Below are 13,214 nucleotides of genomic sequence, written 5' to 3'. Positions count from 1 at the left end.
ACGGATGCCGTCATTTGATGATTTTGCATGTACTCCAAGTAAAAATTTTTGGAAATTTATGTCTTATGTTATCAAATTCTGGGATACCAATATGTGAAGGAAGTCGTATGTTTTCAATTGCGAAGTTGTCATTTTCTAATTTCATTCCTGATGCCAGTCTCAATAATCTATCCTTGTCTGATGACGTAAGTATGAGTGAGGTCCGAAGACACACTCTTTCTAACAGTTGCAGGAAGATCTCCCTCTAAATGGAGTTTGTTTAAAAAGGAAGAGAAAACAGTTTTGGGTGAAGATTCTGGAATTTGTTTTGATACAATAATTTTGATTGTTTTAGAAGTTTGGTCAAAACATGTGAGTTCGGCTCCGTACAGTAAAATAGGCAGTACAAACTTGTTGAAAAGGCTCATTCCTAAATGAATTGGAATGTTCTTTTCAGAGAATAAAAGTGACTTCAGTTTGAATAAAGCTCTCATGGCTTTAGTTTTACAGGATACAACATATGGCATTGGCTACTACACTACATACAGATACAGTACAACGAAATTTCATCAATAACAATTATAGAGGGACTCAACTGCACAGGCAAGTCTTCAAAGTCAAAAGTTGACTTTGAACTGTGGCCATTATTCTATTGAAACTGATACTTTTCCATTGGATTATGTATGGTGAAATACACAATCAACTGAGCCTTTGCTCTCATATATTCACAATGACTATATATAAAGTTTAGTGACTATTAGGACGGGAGACCTGGCGCATCCCCGTCTTGTAATTAGCCAGCAAAAGGGTATGCTTTTCTGGAAATATGATAACTTTTTTTCGATCTATTTTTAAACTCAGCTGCGAGACGATGGGCACCTTGCTGAAGCCATCATGACCAAGGCCATCCTAGCAGACAGGGGCAGTCAGGTCCAACTGGAGGTACGGCAGGGTTCATGTTAATTATGTATGGCAGGGTTCATGTTAACCATGTGTGATGTGGAATAGAAGAACTCTTTTCCGTATGAAACATCAATTTGTCTTCCTAACATTGAACTTACAAAATGTAACATTAATGTAGGCTGTGTTATGCTTCTGTCACAATTTTGCTGGACAGGTGGCTCTCAAGCCACAAATTTGACCCAGTAGACTGCCAGATACTGTTGGGGTACGTCTCAGTGTTTTCATGGATAAGGCCACTGCATCTTTTTGTCCCCAGGTCCCCAGGTTGATTTTATCTGAGGTTGGGTCTTATAAAATCCGGGGCCTGGCCAGGCTCAAATTTAGCCCGATATCCACAGGGAAATTCCCACAGCACCAAAAAAAAGGCCAGACAGGGCCCCATTTTCCAATTTTGATGGAAGCATTACAAAATTTCTCACTGCCAGCTGGGGCTTATTGAGATTCTTCTCTGAGAGCCTGTGGCCATACAGTCAACAGAAACTGTCGACATCTGATTCCCTTAGATATCAAACATGCCTACACATGTACATGATGACTAGGGGCAGCAAATGAAACATTGATCACTCCTGTACAGACTGTTACCTGTAGCCTGTACACACACACTTGTAGCCTGTACACACACACACACACCTACATGACGTTGTGTACATGTACATCACTAAAAAACAGACTGTTACCTGTAGCCTGTACACACACACTTGTAGCCTGTACACACACACACACACCTACATGACGTTGTGTACATGTACATCACTCCTGTACAGACTGTTACCTGTAGCCTGTACACACACACTTGTAGCCTGTACACACACACACACACACCTACATGACGTTGTGTACATGTACATCACTCCTGTACAGACTGTTACCTGTAGCCTGTACACACACACTAAGTCTTGTAGCCTGTACACACACACACACACCTACATGACGTTGTGTACATGTACATCACTCCTGTACAGACTGTTACCTGTAGCCTGTACACACACACTTGTAGCCTGTACACACACACACACACCTACATGACGTTGTGTACATGTACATCACTCCTGTACAGACTGTTACCTGTAGCCTGTACACACACACTTGTAGCCTGTACACACACACACACACCTACATGACGTTGTGTACATGTACATCACTCCTGTACAGACTGTTACCTGTAGCCTGTACACACACACTTGTAGCCTGTACACACACACACACACCTACATGATGTTGTGTATCATGTACATCACTCCTGTACAGACTGTTACCTGTAGCCAGTGTACACACACAGCTATACATGTGTACATGACATGTAATAAAACCTATGACCTAACAACACTCCACTAACTCCCACATCAGCTGTACCAGCAGTCACTCAGACAGTGCCTTGAATGTTACGGTGAAAACCACATCCTGACATCCCGACTATACATCAACATCGGGATATTCTACGAGGACCTTCAACAGTACGAGAAGGCATACAGGCACTTCCAAAAATGGTACACGGCCTGCTATGAGGTCTATGGTCCGGATCACCCCAAGACAAAGAGAGCAGAGGGGACACTGCAGGAGGATTTCTACAGAAGTATTGCACAGCAGCTGGATGGGGAGTGATAACACCCCTGTGCACACATGGTACATTCCAGTCCAACTCCCCCTGTGTGCTGTGTTGCTGTGGCATTCTGGATTCAATCATATTAATCAACATGAAATCCTTGCTTTTCCTTATGAACTCATGCTTGTACATCAGTGTGATTGAATGGAGATGCTGCTCCTGTCAATCAAGCAAAGCCAATCATCAGCAGCAGCCAATGAGACAAAGCTGGACCCTCTCTCTCACAGGGTTGCATCCCTAGGCCCTGTCTCTTTTTTACCAATACTTTCGTGGCAACTGCTCCTTAGATTTCACACTACTTTTTCCCTCCACTGAGAGCCTTTCAGCACAATTATACCAGCTGAGGTTTTCCTAAAACTCACATCGTTATACTGTTCAATTACCAGTCTTAAAGTCCGTCTACAGCAACAGCTTCTTTCCTTGGAAGTGAGTGTCAAACTATGGAACTCTCTGGAAGCAAACTGTTTCCCTCCTGTTGACAACCATTCAGCCTTCATAATAAATGTGTCCCTTTATATCCTTGCATAATTACCGGGTATTACCACCGCCCAACACCTTAGTACATGTAGGGTGTTTGGCTAAAAATCCAGAGGTCCTGAGTTTGAGTCCCTTGACATGCTCTGTCATTGTGCCCTTGAGAAAGGCAATTTACAGCAATTTCCTCACTTTGCTCACTAGGTGTAAATGAGTAGTACCTTGGTTTGGGATGTGCTCAAAATAGAAATAGGGGTCCCATGTTTATGGAGCTCAGCCACACCTCAGGCATGTTGAAGAACCCTCTACACTTTTTCAGCTGGCCTGTACAAGTTTCTTTTTATTTTCTTCCTAAACTTGCATCTTACTGATCACATGTCATCTAACCCAGTGTGGTATTGTTTTGATTGTCTCTTGATGACATGATTTTTATTGTTTTTGACTCATGTCAGTCTAATAATGATCTTATTTCTGGAGTGGCATTTGAATTTACTGTTATTCAGTGACACATAACTGTTGATCAGGCTTCTTTTGTTTGACTAATGATTATATAGGCAAGAATGTTCAAGTCTCAGACATGAATGAGAAACCAATCACATCAAGGCAGTTTTTCTTATGGGCCAAACTAATTTGAAATCTTGGTTATTGGATTGTTTTGTCCATGTATGAAATGAAATCTTTTTAGCACACTTGCATCAGTTTTGAAGTGGTCGAGAGATAAAAGCCATATATTCAAATCAGATTCTATATGGCCGTACCTGTGAAAAAATAAGGACAGTGATAATTTTTTATCAAAACTGGAAAATAGAATTGAATCAGAGGACTGAGAAATTTTGTGGCTGATGAATTCTAAACAGTCACAGGATATTGGATATTTCTTTTACATAACGGTTACCAGTAAGTACGTTGCTTACGTTTTGATGCCTATCACTGTATCAGAGCTTCTAACTGGAGTGCTGCTTCTTGCTGCTATATGTATTTGATGTTACATGTTGCTGTTTGTGTAAAAGAAATCTCCAATATCCCAATGTTTTATCAATCTAAGGCCAACCAATTTAATTTGTTGCTTCTCGGATTTCCTGACCCTTTTTAAAAAAAAAGTTAGTCCCAAGAAAAATAATATTAGGTTTTGCTATTGCAGACCTGTAACCATTCCAGGGGAACATACTGCTCTGATAAACCAATCAGAGAGCTTCTTTGTAGTCACATGATAGAAAACAACCAATAAGCTTCTTGCATTTCTTCAAAACATTATGGCGCCGTAGGAACTTGACTACTTAAACCTTGTCTTTTTTGTGTTATATAAGCCTCATATGTTCACCCCAGACTTTTTGCAAATTTTTTTTTTGACCGACCATCCCAATATTTTTCTGAAAAAGTCCGAGAAGCAACAAATTAAATTGGTGTGGCCTAATGTGATTTTAAATACAATTATTGCATGGATACATGAATTTGTGTTTGATGCCTTTCCTACAGTTGTATGAAGAAGCCCTGGCCCTGTGTCTACAGACCTACGGAGAGAACCACATCCTGACCTCCAGACTCTACATCAATGTGGGCATCTACTACGAGGACAGGGGGCAGTACAGGGACTCCTACAAACACTTCAAGAAGTGGTACGAGACCTGTCTGGTCGTGTTTGGTCCCGACCACCCCAAGACAAAACGAGCCGCGGGAACGCTAGAAGAGCCGTTATACCGTAGGGTACGGCGGATGGACGAACAAGGGGAACTGTAGGGCCACAGTAGGGGTTTGTTTATGCTGAAGTTAGGCGCTTGCTTTGTCAGCACACTGAAAAAAACGTTTGAGTTAAGATATTTGTGCGCCATACATTGTTTCTAAAAAAAAACAGCATGTTTTATATGTAGTTACAGTAATAAGATTGGGTATTCATCATTCGTATGGCCTCTTTTGGTCAATATTGACATTATGGTAAAATCCTAATTGATATCAGCCCTACAGCGTCGACTGTGGTTAAACAGTCTTATACGAGAATGACAGTCTCCGCCACGTGTATATTATTTGATATTACATGATTGGATATTACATTATGGAAAAGTCAAGTCAAAATCTGTCGTGACATCAGGAATACTTCTTAAGAATTTTAGTTTTGAAAGTCTTTTTTAAAAGGTGATTGATTAGTATTTAATAAGGGTAGTATAAAAACATTATACTGTCAAGGTGTCACATTTGTATGCTAGCTAAGAGTTTAAGATGTATGTAAATATGATGTTTTTACATTGATAAATGAACATGTTTATTTTTCAAGCACTTTCCCCTTAACTATGCAACTGCATTGCAATCACGCAGTATTCTGCAATTGGTATTGATATGTCCAGACCATAGTTTCCTATTGGTGGACTTAGAATTAGCTAACCAATCAGTGCAGTGCTAGGTAATTTGTGTACATAGTGGTGGGTTGGACTGGAGAAATGTTTTCAAAATAATTGATCCATGTTAGCTAAAAAAAAAAGGAGAAAGAAATCAAAATGTAAATTGGAAATTGTTACTTTTGGTAGAAATATCAACATATATTAGGTAAGGAGTGTTTCATCCATTCTGTAGTTAAAATGATCATGAACCAGGCTACACCGATGTGATTAATTGGTTTTAGTTTGTGCGCTAAGGATGTACAAAGTGTACATGTAGTATCGTTGGGTGCCTTGTAGAAATGTGGACATAATATGAATATTATAATGACAAAGATACGTGCAGTCGTTCACAAAAACCCACAGTAACAGTATCAGTTTCAAGGCCAAGAACAATATAGTCTGTGCAAGTCATGCCTCTGCTGCAATATGTGAAAAATCATGTATATTTTTCTTAACTCTTCCCATCCTAAAACACGTCCTATTGTTAAATGTGTTGTATTAATGGTTGCCATTTGTGCCTCAGGTCTGTAATGAAATTTTGATATCCTTATTTCTGTGTAGTTAGAAGTACACTGTACTGGTGTACAGTTCTGTTGATAATCAATTCAACATCAGGTATTTTTTTCGTCTTGTAGTTTTTGATAAGAAGCAGAGGATTCATAGACAGTTTGTGGAAACATTTTATAAATATGGATCAGAATATAACATGGCATTATTATTAGATGATTTTATGCAGTTTGGTTTTTCCAACTTGGGAGCTTGACTCTGATTGTTTCTTTTCACTGTATAAAAAGTATATTGATTTCACATCCCGTTACAGGATGCGTCAGAGATTTTCTGTGTTATCATTTCTTTGAGACACTCTTAATCGGAAACACAGCATCAAGTTCTTAAACTAGATCTTATCACATCAGCTATCATATTCAGGCAAAGTCAAACACAAAGAACGCTCGCAGATGCACTGTCATTGTGCTAGTAATTGTGGTAAGTAAAACAAGTTGATTCATGCCTATTAATTATAATAATAAAATGTGCATCATGCGCCACGAGATATGATGAGAGAGAACTGGTTTATTCAAACACAATTTCAGGTGCAAGATGTTAGTCCGAAGACTAAATTGCCTTGTACAATGTACTTAAGAGACTGACGCTTAAGAGTCTAATGAAATGTCCTGCCTAAGTGCATTTAAGTCTAATAATAATCATCAACATTCACACTTAATCATCTGTACAACTTAAAAGTGTGGATCTTCAAACACACACATAAGATTAAAATGTAAAATCAAAATATGTCGAAGTCGAAAGCCCGGGGGAAAAGACAAGGGTCAATTGGATCCTACGGACATAGCGACTCTAGTCGGGCTCGCAAGCACGCACGCACAATTAGCAAACATTTGCAAGGCCTGCATGATGTAACTCTAGTTAACTTTTATCCGCAAGGTAACCTATGTCCGTTGTTTAAGAAAAGATGTTTAGGGATATCAAGTCGAATTTGGAATTAAAATATTTCGAAAATAGTGCAATTTGAAACCACTGTCCGTCGACTTGATGTCCACAAATATCCCGTTTTTAGACTATCGGATATAGGTTACCCAGCGGATAAAGGTGAACTTGCGTTACATATGATTCTGCTGTCGAAGCCGAGACAAAAACGCACTGACTCGCGCTGTATCGGCGCTTACGTCAACGGACTGGAATCCGGAAATGATCTGATGACAACAAAAAGTCACCTAAAACGTCACCCCTGAGGCAGCCATGACAGGTGCGTAAGGCCCTAATGTTTCCCTTCCTTTATTAGCGAACACAGTGTGGTATTTAAAGACTAATCCATTCGTCATTTTACCACTCAGCTTTGTAAATTCTGGCGCACACAGCCACACACAGAAAACTTTAAAGATCTAAGATAAATATTGGCGATGGCTGAGTATTTCCCTAACATTATCACTGTAGTAATGCACAGCATTCATATATCTGATTCAAAGTTTTCCCTCGTCTTTCTTTACATTGTTTTCTGAAAATGACGTAAGATCAGCAAGAAGCGGTAAGCTATTACTTACCGCTACTATTGTGTATATAACGTTACTACCTTACCATTTCAGTATACATAACTTGAATTTTAAGCATACGTCTTTTGAAATATTACTTCAAAAGTTGGCCCATTTTTATTGTCCTTCATCGCATACAAACACCATTCCATAACGATGTCACAAGTATTTTGCGATCGACCTGTAACACGTTACATTGTAAATATATCGGGTTTCTATACTCATTGTTTAAAACGCAGACTTTGGCTTCAGCGTTCGCTCACACGTTGCAAGTCATTCTTTATGATGTATGATTTATGATAGTTATGACGCCTGTATGTAGTACCTTGACATTTGTTTTGTGTGGGTTGTTTAAAACGACAAAGCTATTAGTGCAGGTGTGCATGAGCTTTCGCTTTCGATGAGTATCGGGTGTAAGGGGTCATCTTTTATCAGTAAGGCCACAGCAAGTAAATCTTATGGATGACATCCTCTGCAGACTGCAAAAATAGTGCGATAGGGCGAAAAAAAAAACAAGATGGGTGGAAAAAAACAAGATGGCTACATTTTCAAAAATAGGCACCATTAAGTTGTGATGAATGTCGTAACAAGAATTAAAGGGACAAAACATGGTATCAGACTGAGAGCCAACAAGGTATTCATTCCTGTATTTAAGACATGTACTGGTGTGGTAAAATTGACAGTAGTGTGGTAGACTGGCATCACAAACAAAGTTGGTAACCGATCATGGCTTCCATATTGGTGTTACTTTTACAACTATCCAATAAGTTTCATTTCTACAACTACAGCCCTGGGTACCTCGTAAATGTCACTTCTACAAGTACAATTATTAATACAACTACAATACAACATATTTGCTCATTTTGATACTTTATCGTCATGTTGACCGTTCCTACAGAAGAAAAAAATCTTGTTTTTTTTCTGAAATCAAGCAAAAATTAATGCGCGCGCTGATGTCATCCATAAAATTTACTTGCTGTGGCCTAATAAGTAACACTACACAAGGTCGGAGTTTTATTAGGTCCCTCAATTGTGTAAAGAATTCCTTGTTATGACCTTTCAGCAACATTCCCAAATGCACTTTGCCAAATGATTATGTGTTCGTTTGTATGTGTGGTGGTATATATGCGTCTAGAAGACTCTATAGAGAGTATACATGTAACTATAGGATGCCTAAATGGATTGTATCATATATCCGGTATGTGAGTAGGTGTTGAGAAGACGGAAGTCAAGGTCAAATTTGGGCCCCTGGTGTGTGATCTTGGTACTGCAGCAAAACTTCTGTGTTTTGTATCTTTTGTACTGCTATATTCGTCAATGGGACATTTCCTACTCAGTATTAAATTTCTACGGGTATGAGGAAGCAGGACATGGGTACATGCCCTTAAAGAAACAAAATTGTCTAAGGTACTTACATATGAAAAATAATGAAAATCTTGAGTTATCCCTTCAGAAGTTTTGGACAAATATATCCCTGCTATCCCAAAACTAGCCGCTAGGGGGCCAAAACGTGTGTCACTTCTTCCTGGGCACAAGAGCTACCCAACCCCCCCAAAATAATGACCATAGCTTGTGCAGAACACGAGATAACAAAATCGGAAGTTTCGATGCAGTACCAGGAGAAGCCGCTCGCAGGGACAATTTTTATATTATTTTTGATATGTAGGTACCTAAGACAATGTTGTACAAAATGAAATAATAATCATGCAAAAGAGGATTACATTTGCATAATTAGTGAGAATATTCCATTATAGCATTTTTTCCATGGATCTCTTGCCCCTGACATTTGACGGAGGTGTTCGAAATATATCCATGATCGAACAGAGGGTAGGGCTTCGGGATTGGTCAATTGCGAGGAGCTTACAATTACAAGGACTGTCAAAACGCTCTGGTGACTAGTTATTCTTTCCGGTGGTGAATAGGTAATAAGACTGATGGACATGGTCGCAAGCTAAGTGATACATGAACAAGCACGTTACTTACTGGTGTCTGTAACGATTTTGTTGGTTGGCGGGAGGGGGGAGAATTCCCATTAGATGAAAAGGCTCTTTGTCAGCTTCCAAAGCTATCAACTGAATCAAAATCAACCCAGCAGACCAATTTTTTTGTCTTATACCTTTATTTTCTTTTTCTCAAACCTGGTTCGAGCGGGAGCTCGGCCAAAGTAAAGTAAAGTAAGTACAAGCCCTTCAATACAGTAATTAAGGATACATGTTTCGAAACATTGATCATTAAGAAGAGAAGAGATTCATTGAAGTCAAGGTCTTCATCGACTCGCGATGGACGAAAAGCGTCATTAAGAAACACCATCGAGTAATAGCCATGTGAAAATCTAAGACTCCTCGATCATTTAGACTGTATTTTACCATTGTTGTGGCAGCTCTACTTTAGATAGACTAGTCTAACGTCCTTGGAATTCTCTTCGACAAAGGCTGGCTTTCTTGCAGACAGGGTCTCCTCCACTGGGTCTAGTTGGTCCCTGAAAAAAATGGAAGTTAAGTAAGTCTGTGAACTGCAACTAGTAAATCGTTAAAATATGAATTGCAACATTGCATAAGTATGTTTACTTGTGTCCATGCGCTTTGAAATAAGAGGGTTATACTTGGTTAACATAAAGTCTTTGTCATTGTCATCAGCTTTAGTTTTTAGAACCCGTGGTATACTTTTATTCATCTTGTGCTTTTGTTGCACCATATGATGAAACGAAATAACGTAATGATCAACACAGTGCATTGCACTGAACTAGAGTCCTCACCACCAGGGTTGCCGATGACTTCATCCACTTCCTCCTGCAGTTCCTCCAGCTCGTCCTCCATCAGACCCAAGGCGGCATCTTCCTCCACTGTATCATTCCCCTCCTCCAGCTCATCTGCAGTCTCCTGGTAGGTAGCCATTCTCTTCTCAAAAGTGTCTCCTGTCAAATGAACACGAGTAAAATGCCATTGGAAATGGATTGAAAAGACAAGAAAAGGACGACTTTAAATGTGAAGAACTCACCATCAGCCCCTTCCATCTCCTGTCCTTGTCCTTTTCCCATATCCAGGAATGCTCCTTCCTCCACATCATTCATAAGGTTCTCCAGCATGTCATGAGCATTTTGGAGCATCTCCTCCCTCTCCTCGAAGTCCTCTACTGTAGGCAGATACAAAGTACACATGTAGTAAGATACAATATACGAAATGACGTCCTCTTGTTCCCTTTTTGGTAATGGCTGCTTGTGGTCTTTGGTATGTTATAGCCTATCGTTATCGTCAAAATGCAGTCCATTCGGTTTGTCATCAATGTCACTTCTTTTGTCTTTGTTGTCGATAAATGGCGAGTTTGTGTTTGTAAACCGTTTCTAACATCTTTGCAGCTGCCATCATTATTGATGATTGATGACGAGAGTCATCTTGGCTCTCTAGATACTAGTAATACACGGATGACGGGGCGGCCAGTCATATGCACTGCCATGAAACAACGTACTTGTAAGTATGAAACGAAGAAAAGCTGTGTTCTGCTACCATAGCAGTGTTAAATATATAAAAGGCAGACATCAAGTACCTTCGGCTACGCCTTTCTTGTACAGGTAGCGCCTTCTGTAGGAACTGCGCCTTTTGTAGGAACTGCGCCTTCTGCGCTTCATCCTTACACCTTCTGTCATCAAGACAGTTGTTGCTAGCATCAAGGCAACGATCAGCAAAAAGACCCTCATTCTGTGGACGAATGATCAGAGAGGGTTAAGGGTTGGACCGCACAAGTAATACTTTCATTAGTGTTTCTGGTAAGCTAAGGGCACAGCCCGCCGTACGTGCAATTTGTCCGTATGTTTTTTTGGTGAGGCCACGTCCGCCACGTATTTCTGAAAACGTTTAGGCTGTACAGGGCAGGCGCGTCGCCCGTACTGTCACGTACAGGGGGCGAATCCATAGGCCGATGTTTTGCCTGCACACAAAGTTTTGCCTGCACGTTAAGTTTTACGGCGTGTCTGTGTGCTCCAAAATCCGTCGAATTCCCTACGAGTTCGTATGGAGGCGGTACTTACCACTTAAGAATGAATTTATTGTACGGTTTTGCTTTCTAACAAGCTAAGTACAGGTCAAGGTGAATAGGATACATCTCCTACTGATTCTAAGTACAATCTGAGTTTAGAATACATGGTTTGTCTAATTGCACTAGAAATGTAAGTTTTTCAGTGTTATTTAACTGCAGAAAGCATGGAAACTTATCTTGTACACATTTGAAGAAGGATTCCAAAAGATTGCCAACGTTTTGGCACGTAGACAGCACGTATTTACACGTTCGGTGGGTTGTGCCCTTAGCTTTCCATCCTTAAGTTGCGAGCCGCAGCCACGTTAGCCCTCTTTTTTTGAAAAGTGGAACATAGTGATTTCGATTGACAGAAAAAGGGGGCGAAAAATTAAAACCATGGTAACAAAAGTAACACATTTCAACGGGCAGTGAGTAAATACGTTATAAGCATTTCTGCATTTCGCAACCCATATTTGCCACAATTTTCACATTACAACATGGCAAGGGCAGAAGGCAACTATCCAAAGTATATTTATATATCTCCGAGTCATAATCAGTGATGTATATGGTTGGCATGTCGCCCCTGTTCATTGCCATAGATAAACAAAAAAGAGATGTTTAGTACATAGGGTGGTTGTTTGGAATCAATATGCACTATCGAAATTTCCCACAACTGGCACACAGTCACTGCGCCCTCTAGTTTGCCACAAAAGTAGTCGATTCCCCGGCTACGGAAGATGTACTGTTCAAATTAGTATAAGCAGAATTTCTCCCACATGGGGTGGGATGCATGCATTCTGCCTTCTTTCTCGATGCTAGCTCGCTTGATTTTTGTTCTCAGTCATACCATTTACTAAATCAAAAATCAAAATGACGTTATCAAAAAGAAGCTGGAAAATTAGTGTTCACGTTCACGATGTTTGCTTTGTATTGTACGAAAGACCAAAAAGTACAAGAGCCAGTTGTGTGATTGGCCCAATAGGTTGTGCTGTGTTGGCCGCAGTGGCTATTATTGAAACGGACAAACAAGATTTTTAAATGACAGATAAAGGGGCGTTATGTACATAGACAATTTGTTGGCCACTGGGACTATTATTGAAACGTACAAAAGATTTTTGATCGACAAAAAAAGGGGCGTTGCTGTACGTAGATAATTTGTTGGCCATTAGGACTATTATTGAAACGTACAAAAGATTTTTGATCGACAAAAAAAGGGGCGTTGCTGTACATAGACAATTTGTTGGCCATTAGGACTATTATTGAAACGTACAAAAGATTTTTGATCGACAAAAAAAAGTGGCGTTGTTGTACGCAGATAATGTGTTTGCTACTATTTGCTTGCGCAATGCTAACTCGCTTCATTTTTGTTCTTAGTCATACCATTCTTGACGCGCATTATCATTTTCATCCTTTCTGTTTCTTGGTGCAAATTCTAACAGTGCTAACGTTACATGTATTGTGCTATTCCGGACAAACATGTCTCCAGTATGTCATTTGATAATTCAGATATTGTGTGATACGTAAAAGTATGACTTAGAAGACAACAAAATACACAAAAAGGAAGAAAATTAGTTTTTTTAACTCTCAAATTCATCTACGAACCCCGCAGTGCCGCACCGGTGCCTCAAGTGTAGTGAGAGGCTGATCTCCAAGCAGACCTTGCGGTGGTTTAAGATACATGTAGTTAGCCTCTACCAGGCTTCGTGGTTTGGTGGTCTAATTGTAGAAATTGGTCAAATAGAGTAAATACAGTACGCTAGGGGAGTG

The 13,214-nt window shown here is 39.9% G+C and overlaps 2 protein-coding genes across 3 annotated transcripts in view; one reads left to right on the top strand and one right to left on the bottom strand.

Moving 5' to 3' along the window:
* The window catches only part of LOC118432595 (telomerase protein component 1-like), a 69,684-nt gene extending 63,476 nt beyond the window's left edge, over positions 1-6,208 (top strand). For both annotated transcript variants that reach the window (XM_035844228.1, XM_035844227.1), the window contains exons 24-25: positions 841-921; positions 4,496-6,208. In XM_035844228.1, coding sequence (XP_035700121.1) covers positions 841-921; positions 4,496-4,756 — 342 coding nt within the window. In that variant the 3' untranslated portion in view covers positions 4,757-6,208. The remainder of the gene's footprint in view (positions 1-840; positions 922-4,495) is intronic.
* Positions 6,209-9,332: 3,124 nt separating this feature from the next.
* The window catches only part of LOC118432616, a 6,012-nt gene continuing 2,130 nt past the window's right edge, over positions 9,333-13,214 (bottom strand). The window contains exons 2-5 of the mRNA XM_035844247.1: positions 10,980-11,131; positions 10,434-10,568; positions 10,192-10,350; positions 9,333-9,915 (exon numbers count right to left, since the gene is read on the bottom strand). Coding sequence (XP_035700140.1) covers positions 9,905-9,915; positions 10,192-10,350; positions 10,434-10,568; positions 10,980-11,130 — 456 coding nt within the window. The 5' untranslated portion in view covers position 11,131 and the 3' untranslated portion in view covers positions 9,333-9,904. The remainder of the gene's footprint in view (positions 9,916-10,191; positions 10,351-10,433; positions 10,569-10,979; positions 11,132-13,214) is intronic.

This window comes from Branchiostoma floridae, chromosome 15 (genome assembly GCF_000003815.2).
Source record: "Branchiostoma floridae strain S238N-H82 chromosome 15, Bfl_VNyyK, whole genome shotgun sequence".
Lineage (NCBI taxonomy): Eukaryota > Metazoa > Chordata > Leptocardii > Amphioxiformes > Branchiostomatidae > Branchiostoma > Branchiostoma floridae.
The sequence above is the reverse complement of the archived record's forward strand: the minus strand, read 5'-3'. Positions and strand labels throughout refer to the sequence as shown.